This window comes from Symsagittifera roscoffensis, chromosome 6 (genome assembly GCF_963678635.1).
Source record: "Symsagittifera roscoffensis chromosome 6, txSymRosc1.1, whole genome shotgun sequence".
NCBI classification, from domain to species: domain Eukaryota; kingdom Metazoa; phylum Xenacoelomorpha; order Acoela; family Convolutidae; genus Symsagittifera; species Symsagittifera roscoffensis.
The window spans coordinates 4,587,123-4,599,917 of NC_087067.1; the positions used below are offsets into that span (position 1 = coordinate 4,587,123).

The 12,795-nt window shown below is 34.7% G+C and overlaps 1 protein-coding gene across 1 annotated transcript; it reads right to left on the minus strand.

Moving 5' to 3' along the window:
- Positions 1-611: 611 nt before the first annotated feature.
- On the minus strand, positions 612-12,098 carry LOC134847874 (ATP-binding cassette sub-family B member 6-like). Its single transcript, XM_063865128.1, has 7 exons — positions 11,910-12,098; positions 9,764-9,941; positions 9,264-9,442; positions 6,460-6,582; positions 2,253-2,458; positions 1,410-1,596; positions 612-1,055 (listed from the first exon to the last, which is right to left on the minus strand). Exons 1-7 carry the CDS (start codon positions 12,096-12,098, stop codon positions 750-752), a joined length of 1,368 nt encoding a protein of 455 aa, XP_063721198.1. The 3' UTR covers positions 612-749.
- Between the last annotated feature and the right edge of the window lie 697 nt (positions 12,099-12,795).

The following is a 12,795-nucleotide window of genomic DNA, read 5'->3' on the forward strand; positions in this document are numbered from 1 at the left end:
CCAGCTTTTCTCGACTCCAAAAGTTTTTCAATATTTGAAAACGGGCCGTGCTGGCTTAATGGTGTTCTCCCAAACGATTACAGTTTGCTTTTGTAAATTTTTATAAATAACTCTGTAACTAGTTATCTTTTGGAAACAATTTATTAATATATTAATTTCAATCTGATTCCAATCTAAACCCCCGTAGAATTTTTTAACCAGTTACAAAAAAATGCGTGGAAAAAACCCACGCTGTTGCGTAATTATTTCGCACTCAATGAGATTTATCTCAACTTAAAAAGAAACTAAAAAACTTGCAAGTGAAATTTTTCCGCCTAGTTTAGAGAAAAAATACTAGTCATAGAATTCCGTATAATTATCCGAAGATATGAAGTGTATGAACCAGTTTATAGAAACTATATGAGTCAATAAATGAGCTCTACTAACAATTTGGTAAATTTGAGTTCTCTGAAACAATATTAATTCAGTTTAAACAAAACGTTCCTGTGCAAAACGGTGATTGATTCAAGATTGGCCGCTGATTAGTTTTACTGTTTTAATGCTAGGTCCGACTCAACAATAAATGAATTTGCGCAACATCCTCTCAAAGCGGGAAAAAAACTTACTCGCATTTCAATTTGTAAATTTATTAGAAACTAAACATCTCTGGGAATCATGCAAAATCTACGACGAAGATACAAATTTTTACAAGCTGTCGTCAGAATTATATCTTTTTGATGTTTTCGAATAAGACAAGCGAAGTTGATTAATCATAACATAGAATCCTCAGAATCTCCACGAGCTTTAATTTCGCTGTCAACCATGGCTTGTTGGTTCCACATCTCGGAATAAACACTTCCAGGAGTGTCTATCAGTTCCTGATGGGTTCCTCTCTCAACTATGACCCCGTCCTTGAGGACCATGATCATGTCCGCATTGACCACAGTGGACAGTCTGTGGGCCACTACCAGAGTGGTCCTGTCTTTGCTGACGTCATCGAGCGCACCCTGGATATTTCTTTCTGTCTGAGTGTCCAGGGCAGAAGTTGCCTCGTCCAACATAATTATTCTGGGTGCCTAGAATTCACATTAGCTTGTAAATATACGCAAAGACTATAATAAAAAAGATACTAAATTTTCTTTTTCATGTTACCATTAATGTCATTTGTAATCAAGATTTGCTAAGCCCTAGAACCTCGCTCTATAGTGGTTATTTAAACAAGTTTTGTGCAAAACTAATTTTTCTAACAATGTTTTAAACTACTTTAATCAGGCAAACGGCAAACCCTTGTTAAATTAAATTTCACTGCAAGTACATGGTACGCACTTCAAATCTCGAGGAATTTGAACTCATGTTTTCAATCAGAGGGTCCCAATTTTGTCCTTTTTCTACTGTGAACATTTCAATCATGTCATAGAATGTTATCTGACCTTGAGAACAGTCCTGGCGATTGCCACCCGCTGTTTTTCTCCCCCACTCAGCTTCTGACCCCTCTCGCCAACTTTAGTCTCATACCCGTCCGGGAATGTCTGGATCCTGTCGTGGATGTCGGCCCTTTCAGCAGCTGCTTTCATTTCGTCTTCGTCTGCGTCTGGCCTTCCGTAGTGGATGTTATACCTCAAAACAGAAAAAGAATTATGCAGTCCAGAGCGATAATTCGTAACAGGCGACAATTTGTAGCAACAGATTACGCGGTTAATATTGGTTCGCTAGTACAATACAACCCTTGTCGCATCTAAGCGCAACAGAGGAAGTCGGATCTAATGCCTTGTTACGAATTGCTGTCTGTATTCAATTGTCATACAATCATATTTATACTTATACAACCATAATTGGATTACAAAGTACAAAAAACTTTATGTTACGTTACTCTTATATAAGGCGATTTTTGTGAAGAGCCATTTGCCCTATTGGACACTGGTAAAAACTGCCACAAATTATAAGAAAAACTTCAGACATTTACAATAATGACGGCGCAAATTACTTGCATTTTCATGGTACAGTTTCAAGCTTACTTGCACCCAAAATTTTCGAGTTGCCTTTTAAATGATTTTGTATCTCAGAAGTTGATTCGAATTTATACTTGTAAATGTGGTAGTACAGACTTACAATAAGTGCAAGGTTTTTTGAGGTACTTTTCAAGTCATTTAAGCATAAGTTTCATTCAAAACTTTATTGAAGTTTGCAACTCTGCGCGCAACAAGAGAGTCGAACTTGTGACCTGATGTCTGGAAGTCTGGTGCTTTAACCACTCGGCCATTTCTACCACTCACCCGATGGTATCACTGAATAGAACAGTGTCTTGGGGCACGACGCCGATGCTCTTGCGGAGACTGTGCTGGGTCACTTTTGTGATGTCCTGTCCGTCTATTGAAATGCACCCCCCTTGGATGTCGTAGAAACGGAACACCAGACGGATCAAAGTACTCTTCCCGGACCCGGAAGGCCCCACCACCGCGACCGTCTTTCCCGCTGGAACCTGTAATTTGTGGATGAAGTTTCACAAACTGCTCTTAACTTTGTCGCTTATCATTGCGATCATTGACAAGGGTAACAATTAGATTTTCTTCTTGGTCTGTAGATCCTTGGAACATTGGCGTATTATCATTTGAATCCTTATAAGAAGAATGCTTTATTCTAAGAACTTTTGGAGCATCAAATGATAAAACTTTCCGTTCGGTCAGCTTGTCGCCGACATAATTTAGGATACGGAGCTCTTACCACGTTCAAAATTCCTAGCATACAGATTTTCACCCTAAGAATAACATTGTAAGCCATACACGGGCGGATCTAGTTTTTTGAGGGGACAAAGCGCATTTTCAAAAAAATTTTTTAAAAAAATAGACAAATTTTTTTAAAAAAAATTTCTGTCGACCTATTATTTAACGTATTTTTTTTCCAGTATTTCGAAGATATTAAGTGAGTATATACATACTTCCGTTGGATTTGTTTTTCAGACTATCTACGATCAGAATAATAAATTTCAACAGAACATTTTAATATCTCAATTAGGATAACGACTTCCCGAGATCTAATGTAAAAACAATTTACCTGATATCATTTTTGGTAAGTTCTGAGGGTTTGAAAATTGCTAATTGGCCAAATCTGGACATATTTATGCAAGTTTTTGAGGATTTATCTATTATGATAATAGTGTAAGCGCAGATTGTTTATGATGATTTATCCTGCTCTCAAAATCGTTCCGAAATGATTTGAGACATTTAATTAGTTAATTCAAGTCATTGGTCACAAAATTCAATATACGTCTCAAATTGTAACAATTATTATTTCATATTAGAAAACAAACAAATAAATCAGAATTGTAAAAAATTGTTTTTACCTTTGCGATAAGCAAGCGTTATCAAATTGGAACTTCGTACTTTTTTTAAGTAACCAACTTCTTTAACAAAATTGTTGAATCACTTCTTCAGATTTTTTGTCAACTCTGTTGAATTTCCAATCAACATAAATTGTTTGAGTATAATCGCATTTAAAATACTTACAATTTTTGTATCCTATAGGTAAATTTGACCACTCGAAATTTGTCAAGTTTCAGTTTTTTGTCCACTAGAAACCCGCAATGAGGTTCTATGGATATTAATTGATTATAATCGATCTTCATGGTCTGTCTGAATTCTAAAAAAAAACACAAAATTCTAAAAAAAATCGACTGTAAAACAAATAAAACATAAATCATCTCAATCCATTATAATGGATTATAATGGATTATAATGGATAATAATACATTATAATAAGTTATTATGAGTAAGAGCTTGGTTTTCTAAAACCAATTTTGCAATTGCTAACTTGTAGTTTACATTTGGTTACAGCAAAAACTTGTATTATTTTCTGATTGACTTATTTCTACTTGTCTCCCCTTTCTCCTAAATAACTTACACTAACTCCCACCATTCTTTTTTTTACTTACCACCACCTCTTTTCGCCACCACTTACCCCTTACTTACAATTACCGTAAAATTCGTGAAAAATATCTACGTGTGGTGGAGGGGTGGTAGGTGAGGTTAGGTTAACGAGCTACGAGGGGATAACTACGGGTTAGGTGGGGGTTAGGTGGGGATTAGGGTAGGCGGGTGGCGTATATGGGGCTGGGTAGTTGGGAGTGAGGACAGTTGGGGGCTAGGTGGGGGGGGGGGGTAGGTGGGTTTGGGTAGGTGGGTGGGGGTAGGTGGGTGGGGGTAGGTGGGTGGGGTAAGTGGGGTGGGCTATGTGGGAGGGGTGGGAGGGTTAGGTTGGGTCTTAGGTGGTGCTGAGGGTAGGCGGGATGTAGGTGGCGTGGGTAAGTAGGTTAGGGGTTTTGGGAGGGAGATTGAGGGTAGGTGCAAGCTTAAAGTTTCATAAAATTTAACTAAAAGTGAGTAGTTTCAGAAAAAGCTGCAAGCTATGCAGAAAAATTGTAACCAAAATTTATAGAGATGATAATCCAATGTTTTTCATTATAATCGGTTGCCTGGTCATAAAGTGTAATTATAAAAGATTATAATGCCAACCTTTTTGACCATGAAAATCGATTATAATCGATTTTTGTCCATGGAACCTCAGTGCGGGAAGGCTTGCTTCAATCAAACGGTTTTTCGGTTTATAAAATATCGACTATATTACCTCGTTTTTTATACTTTCAAGGACAAAAAACAGTTTTCTATGCGCGTGTGTGTGCTTCCAATTGAACTTAAATTTTTCGAAATTTAAAATGTATCAACGGTTATGATTCTAATGATATTTTGTTGCCTCAACGAGTGCCTTCGTAAGTATTATTGGCTTCCTTTTTTGCAATTTAATACTGAGTGTACTAGGTTGTTCAATTTTTTGAAATATTTCTGACACATTGAACTTCATTTAATTCCAATTGAGCTCAGCTTTTTGGTAAATGAAGAGATTTAATTTTTCGACGATTTAGCAAACTAGTTTCTTGATTTAGTGGTTTATCTCAGGTTCAATCAGCTAGCTGACCTTGATATATCTGTGCTGTAATGCAACTACATCTTTGTGTTCATCAAAATTTTACCTGCAAAAGCTTTTCAGTACTTTTTAATTGGCAGTAAAAACATTTGCGACTAGTGCTTTGCAATTATCATATTTAAATTCAATTTCAAGTTTAAGAATATTTTCCTGTGCTATTAGACACCGACAGTTATAATATGGAATCATAATATGAAATATTGGCTAATTATAAGGTAAAAATTCATAATAAAACAAGATAGCTTGTTACTGTGCAAGTAACCCAGAATGTTTAGAACATAGTCTGAAAAAATTACAAAAAAGTTTTCTCCAAATTACCAACGTTTTTTTCGGCGTGGTGTAATAAAAGGAGCTAAAAAAATTGAAAATTAGGTTTATTTGACAGCCACACTAAAAGCAGCAACATGAAAAACAATTTTTGAAGAAAATTTTTCAGAAAAACGAAAAAAATCAAAAAAAATATTCGAAAGTTTTTCAAGTTTTTTCAAACATTGCAGTTTTCGAATAAAACTAAGTTTATATGTTTTGAATTAAGCTTTTGTAAGCTTTTAAGCAATTTAAATTTGAATACTTGCTCGCTGTATTCGCTCGAATTAAGACGAAAAATCAAAAATTTCAAACCGGTTTTCCTCGACACTGGGAAAATTTTTTCATGTGGTTCGAATCACGACTGTAAGGGCTCTAATATGATATATCTCTCAACCCAGTCCGATGATTAATTGTGGTACCTAATTTTGCGTGGAAAAATTAAAAAAAGCCAAAATAGACCCGCCTACAAAGTTCCTCACCTTCTTCAATGGTCGGAACAAAAGTTGGTCCTTTATAGAAGTGTATCTTTTTTTCAAGGTACCATATGGGTGGATAATCAACAAAACAATTAGCCTGAAAAAATTACAAAAAAGTTTTCTCCAAATTACCAACGTTTTTTTTCGGCGTGGTGTAAAAGAAGGAGCTGAAAAAAAATTGAAAGTTAGGTTTATTTGACAGCCACACTAAAAGCAGCAACATGAAAAACAATTTTTGAAGAAAATTTTCAGAAAAACGAAAAAAATCAAAAAAAAAAATATTCGAAAGTTTTCAAGTTTTTTCAAACATTGCAGTTTTCGAATAAAACTAAGTTTATATGTTTTGAATTAAGCTATTGCAAGCTTTTAAGCAATTTAAATTTGAATACTTGCTCGCTGTATTCGCTCGAATTAAGAAGAAAAATCAAAAATTTCAAACCGGTTTTCATGTGGTTCGAATCACGACTGTAAGGGTTCTAATATGATATATCTCTCAACCCAGTCCGATGATCAATTGTGGTACCTAATTTTGCATGTAAAACAAAAAAAGCCAAAATAGACCCGCTTACAAAGTTCCTCGCCTTTTTCAATGGTCGGAACAAAAGTTGGTCCTTTAAAAAAGTGTATTTTTTTTCAAGGTATCATTTGGGTGGATACTCAACAAGATCCTTAACATGTCCAATGATGCGTTTTGGGTGCGAAGGAGAGATGATCTGACCTTGAAAGAGACATTTTTGAGGATTGGCTGGTCTGGTCTGTAGTGGAAAGTGACGTCATCAAACTCTATTTCTCCTCCTTCGATATTCAATACTTCACATCCGTCACGATCAGTGACTTCCACCTAAAACCATAGGTTCGAATCCCGACAGTAAATCTATTTTGTACAGGAATGAGGTGTAATATACATAGGCGAAGGACCAAATGGGCGAAAACAAACATCAGTCAATCATATTTCAGTATTCCAAAATTTGGAACGAAAGTGCGAAAATCTCAAAGAAATTAAACATTTACATGGACTTAAAATTATTATTATTAGCCGAATGTAAAAACGGCAGAAACATGCAAATTTTTCAAATTGTCATCAAAGGTTTCGTTATAAAAGAAGGAAAAAATTGCTTCATTTAATTCCTTTTAGTTGAACGGCAATTGATTCTTTTTATTAAGTGACTTTCGACTGTTTTTGTTTTCGAGTCTCTCCCATAAGTTTTTTACTCATTCGGTCCTTCGCCCATGAGAATAACCCCCAAAATTGAATCTTAAATCTGTCACGTATTCTGGTAAACTAAAAATTTAATATGAAAATTCCTTCTGTTGTGTATTACTAATAAAATAACATACATTTTTAAAACGAAGAAAAGTATATATAAATCAATATTACAACAAAAACTAAATATTTTTTAAGATCAAGTATCGGACAGATTGAATATGATGAAAGGGTGGCTATTCGAATGATAGTGCTGGTTTAATATATCCGGGCAAAAAGAACAAAATTGGAAAATTTAAACACGGTTTTTCTAATTAGGCAAAAATGAGAAGACTAAACTTGCTTAGATTTAAGCAAAAATGAGAAGACTAAACTTGCTTAGATTTTTACCAGAAACAATATGGAGCAATTAACTTTAAGAAATGTAAGCCCAAAATTTTACCAAAAAAAGACCAATTTGGTTTTTTAGTCGATCAAAAGTTGCGCCAAAACTATCAGTTCAAGTGCTATCAAAACTATTTCCCAGTGAGCATCTTATGTAGCTCGACAAAACTTGAGAAGAATTTATTTCAAAACTTTTATTTGATAACAAATTTTTGTCATTTCTGCTATGTGTCATACCAATTTTCTGTTTAAGATCATTTTATCAAACATTCAGTGCTCTTTTATGGACATTATAACCTGCTTAAAGTTTGCTGAGTTACATAACTGGCTCATTTTGACATAGTTTTGATAGTAATTAAGCCAATAGTTTTGGCGTAGTTTTTGATTGACTAAAAAGCTAAACTGCCAAATTGATTGACTAAAAAGCCAAAAAAACTGCTTCTTATAAGTTCTGCTAAATTGCGAAGCAACTTTAATCCTCAACATTTTTGTCTAAAAGCAAACTAATGTGAAAAAAGTGCGGTTTTTTTCATATTTTTTTGTTTTGATAATTTTAATCATGCACTGTAGAAGACAGAAGGATAAGAAACTCAAATCAATCAAAAAAGCCAAAAACATCAACGAGTTGCTAAAAGGCTTCGTGCTGAAAATCGAGAACAAAACAAGGCTGCTCGTATCAAAGGAAAGCCTCGAAATCTTTGAGTGCATTTTAAGGGCCTTGGTTTAGTTTTCGTTTTTAGACAATGGGTGACTTTTGAAAAAAAAAATGAATAAAATGCAAAAATTTATCCAAGACATTGCTTTTCTTCATTTTTATCGAAAATTTTGCATTTTTTTGTAATTTTTTTTCCAATATTTGGTCCATCTTTTGTTCGGGACGCCTCTTGTTCTAACAATGAACATCCGATATGCGAAAAAAAATTATGTTCCGTTAATCAAAGTTTTCACACTGTCCTAAACAAACCAATTTTCGCATTTTGAATTTTTTGGTACTCTTGGTTATACCCCCATAAATGATTGAAAAAGATTTATTCATTTATAAAAATATCTGTATGCTCTGCTTGACTCCCCACTTCCCTTTTTTGCGAAAGCTTCATTTTTATACTGTAACCCATGGTTTTTGAAAGCTGTGTATTAAAACCATTTTGCTTGCATTAGATAAATTGACTAACATGTCAATTTTCCTTACAACCAGAGTAGTTGAGCAAAAAACCAAAACTTTCCAGATAGAGCAGAGACATGCAGAAGAGTTTTGTGACTTGTGGTAATTTTTGCAAAGCTTTGTCAATTGTTAATTTAGGTCAGCAATCACGAAACTTTTGAGCTTCTGTTAACTTTTTTAAGCAAAATGTTCCGACCGCAGACAACGTTTTGTCAAAAACCGTCAAAATGAGCGTCTTCAAGGAAGGCATATTTTGCAAGATTACGATAAAAAAACGTTATTTTGCAAGATTACGATAAAAAACGTTATTTTGCAAGATTACGATAAAAAACTTTATTTTGCAAGAATACGATATTTTTTGAGCGCACGCTCCTCCTCCAAATTGGGGCTCCTGTACATTCTCGGCACGCTACCTGATATAGACAAAAAACCAAAAGAAAACATGTCAAATATAGCCCCAGACGGGCCAATAAGGAAGAAATGGCAGACCTCAAACGGAATATATATCTCTACTTTTTTGTCATTTTCCCCGTAAATTGGTTCGAATATGACTAAAATGTGATTTATTCAAGTTTTTTTTTCAATTTCCTGGGTTGATTAATTGTATCCACCCCTGTATTGGATCAACAAAAATGACGTTCTGTTTCTTAAACGCTCTCTCAAAGTTTTAGCTGGTAAATATATCTTTTTAGGATAGGGTCCGTTTATAGCCACAAATACTTTCAGAAATTCAGTCACGGACTATCCGTCATACGAAAAGTTATACACATACTTTTTGCATGAATAGATCCAGCAAGTTTTCCAGGTCTATGAAGGACTGCTGGATCATCCGGTAGTAATTTCCCAGGAAGTTGAGAGGGGAGTAGAGTTGTACCATGTAGGTAGTGTACAGCACGAAACTTCCGACGTCTTGTTGCTTGTACACTATGTAGTATGCACACAAAGCACATCCTAAACCCGAACTGCTAATTTGAGTGGCTTAGATATAGATGAGAAAAGCAAACGACAAAAGCAAAACTCTAAAAGTCTTAATATTATATACTAACCTTCAAGCTTAGCACTATTATAAAAGGCGTACACCTAGGATGTCAGAAAATTGTGTAAGTCTCCACCTCGAAAAAAACTAAGAAAAGTTTTGCTTGTTTCTCAAGATGTTGTACTGTTCAGCAAAATTTTGTTATAAAAAATATGTAAAAAAATAAACAAGCATGTTTTCAAATTTTCTCAATGCCTCCAAAAAAGAGAAAAATACAAAGCTAATTAGAAACTGACCTCCAAATAGACTGGCATAAATTATGAGTATCTGGACCACATTCATGAGTTGGATACTCGCAGAGTTCTTCCAGCTTTCCTTCTGGTAGGATACTAGAGACGCCCTGAATCTGTCAACTTCGAACTGTTCTGCTCCATGGTATTTGACAGTCTCGAAGTTGATCAGCGAATCCACACCCTGACAAATTTCACAAAAATTCACTAAACTCACAAAAGTTCGCAAAAGTTCACAAAATTCATAAAATATCACGCATCATGCATAAACACTAGAACATTCACAGAGATTAAATCCAAATGATCGCTAAAAAACTGAAGTAACATCAAATCAACTTTCAATAACTGTTTTTTTTGCATCGGTGATTCGTTTTTCAGGTTATAATTTGACTTGCGAGGGCAATTAACTTCTAATCGCAAACTAGACTTTTTCCCGTAGACGACTTTTACAACTTTTACGACTTTCTGCTCAGTTGTGCCGTTATGCTCAATTCTGCTGACATGCTCAAATTCTTGAAAATTCAAATAAAAATACCTCTTATTAGTTTTTCAATTAAATCTATTGAAAATCTATCAATTTTTTTTTTGGATTTGTTACTTTCGTAAATTATGTCGCTAACTTTTGTCGGCTGTTTTTCGGTTTCTTTACAATAGTTGAGTTTTTTAATTTTTAATTCAAACATATTTTACTTTAATTGAAAGTCTTATTCTCTAGTTTTCAAATATACCAACTCTAATTTTTCACAGTTTATAGATTTGTTTTTGGTTAAATGGGTTCCGCCTGTCTTATATTCTTATACATATGTTGCGCAGTTTCAAGGGAAACTTTTTAAAAGCTTCTGCCTGATTCAGGAGTAAAGAGTGTTAAAAACTTGGGTTTTAAAAAACTTACAGCTTGAATTTTTTCTTTTTGCTTTTTTCTGAAATTTTACTCCTCTTTCCGTTTTTTTTTCAATTCAGCGGCAATATCTCGAGATGCATTCTTTTTTATTGCATCGCTTTGTTTCAGAGTAGAAGTTACAGGAGTGATAAGTGGTAAAATTTTTATAGATTTTTCATGAGTATAGTTTCGTTTTCGCCTTAACGAGAGTCGACCCAAGTTTCTTTGCCTTAGTTGCCGCTCGGTCTACTATTTTCAATGCTTGCTAAGTGCATTTTTGAAGCTCATTCAAGACAAAAGAATGAAGCATTTGTAGATATAGTTTTTAGCCTTTTTTCAAGTCATTTTGTCAGCTCAATTATTCAAAAAAATATGAAACACTTCTTTTTCTTCTGTTCATTATCAACATCTTTAAACGCAATTTTTAAATTGTATCGCAAATGTTGAGAAGCTCTTTTTTGTTTCTGTGTAGATGTTAGGAGCGTGGGTGGGAAAAGGTTTACACCTTGAAGCGTTTCATGACTACAGTTTTTTTTGGCTAAACGAAGGTCGACCCAAGTCACGACCTTCTTCGCCTTAGCTGCCACTGGCCTTAGTTGTCGCTGGTTATCAATGCTTGCTCAGGTTGCTTACGAACCTCATTAGAGACAAAAGTATGAAGCTTTTTGTACATATCATCAACTGTGCGCAGTTTTATGAAACTTACAGATATTTTCTAAAACTCTTGAGAAATTTTCTAAACACGACATAGAAAGTCTTTGAAGAGAGCCACAAACTTTATTTAATCATTTTGTAGTAAATGCCAAGTTGTTGTCATTATCTTTTTGATCAACAAATCTGAACGAAATGAATTAACCAATAACTGCTCATTTTGACGACCTATTTTTGTGTTTCATGGATTTGTACGCGTAAAAAACTTGTCCAAAAAAACTAATTAACCTAAAAGCTGTGTTTTTTTTTTACCCATTAAGTTGCTCAAGGATACCGATATTGCCAACAATTTGTTATTAATTATAAATAGTAGCAAAAATTTGAACAGTCAGATATAATTAAAAAGAGCGAATGACCTTTATCAGACAATTTTTGCATGTAAAAGCTTATTTTTCAGACCAAAAGTATGTCTCAATGTCGCCTAAAAAATCAAATTTGCATGCAAAAATTGATCAAAATTGGCAGATTGCTCTTTTTACTTATTTCTGTCTGTCCGAACTTTTCGCAACTGTCAATATAAAACTGCCTCAAAAAATCTTGGTATGCCGTTTAGAGACTAACTATGGTTCTGGTCTGGTTGTCGAGTTTATTCGCCGCTCGTTTGAACTTCGTCCTCCACTCAGACATGAGAACAGTGGCTAAGATGTAGAGTACAAGACAGCCGAAGACCATTAAGCCGAAGAAGAAGTTGTATGCAAACACAAAGTACGCTACAGTAGTCGGAAAGGACACTCTTTCTCCTAGCAACATCCCCCGAACCACACCGATTTATTTGGCCGAGCTCGAAAAAGTTGACCAAAGTTTGAAAATTTTCTTAAAGAAAAATCTCATTTATCTCTTGCTGAACACTTTAGATCCGTGTCTTTGTTCTTAATAGATTAATTACTTTACATTCAAATTTCTATAGCTCTGTTTGAAACACTATAATTTGAGAGTATCAATTTTAAAACAGCAGAAGGTGGTATAAAAGTGAAGTTTTTTGGAGGGAGGGGAGTTGGCGGGTGATTGAAAGTGGAAGAAGGCTTGGAGAGGAGAAAGAGGCCTATTGCGATGAGAATGTCTGCGAAGATCGGCAGTACAGAGAAGACGACGTATGAGAGGAGAGTGTTCAGACTGGTGTTGCCTCTGTCAATCACGCCCAGCACCTCCCCCGTCTTCCTACCTGATAAGGGAAAATATCAGCGGCTAATTAAATAGGACAGCCGGTTTACAAAGATTCAAGTAAAATACAAAAAAATTTGGCTTTTTTTTCATTTTTTCTCTGAAATTGCCGAATTCAGTCTCTCGACGTGCATTCAAGTTTAAACGACAGAAAAAAAAACGATAACGGGAGACACACCACGACTGAATAAACTAAACATTTCATCAAGTTGCATGTTCAGTTTTTTATCATTAAATGAACATTTGTTAATAATTTATGCAACTCGTTTAAATGCCAAACCAGGGA

Bases quoted from the DNA above. Each gene is read 5' to 3' on its own strand.
- LOC134847874 (XM_063865128.1), bottom strand. From the start codon at position 12,098: ATGTTGCTAGGAGAAAGAGTGTCCTTTCCGACTACTGTAGCGTACTTT. The intron at 9,942-11,909 runs GTTAGTCTCTAA...GAAATTTGTCAG, and splicing joins ACAACCAGACCAGAACCATA to GGTGTGGATTCGCTGATCAA. The intron at 9,443-9,763 runs GTCAGTTTCTAA...GTTCGGGTTTAG, and splicing joins TTATGCCAGTCTATTTGGAG to GATGTGCTTTGTGTGCATAC.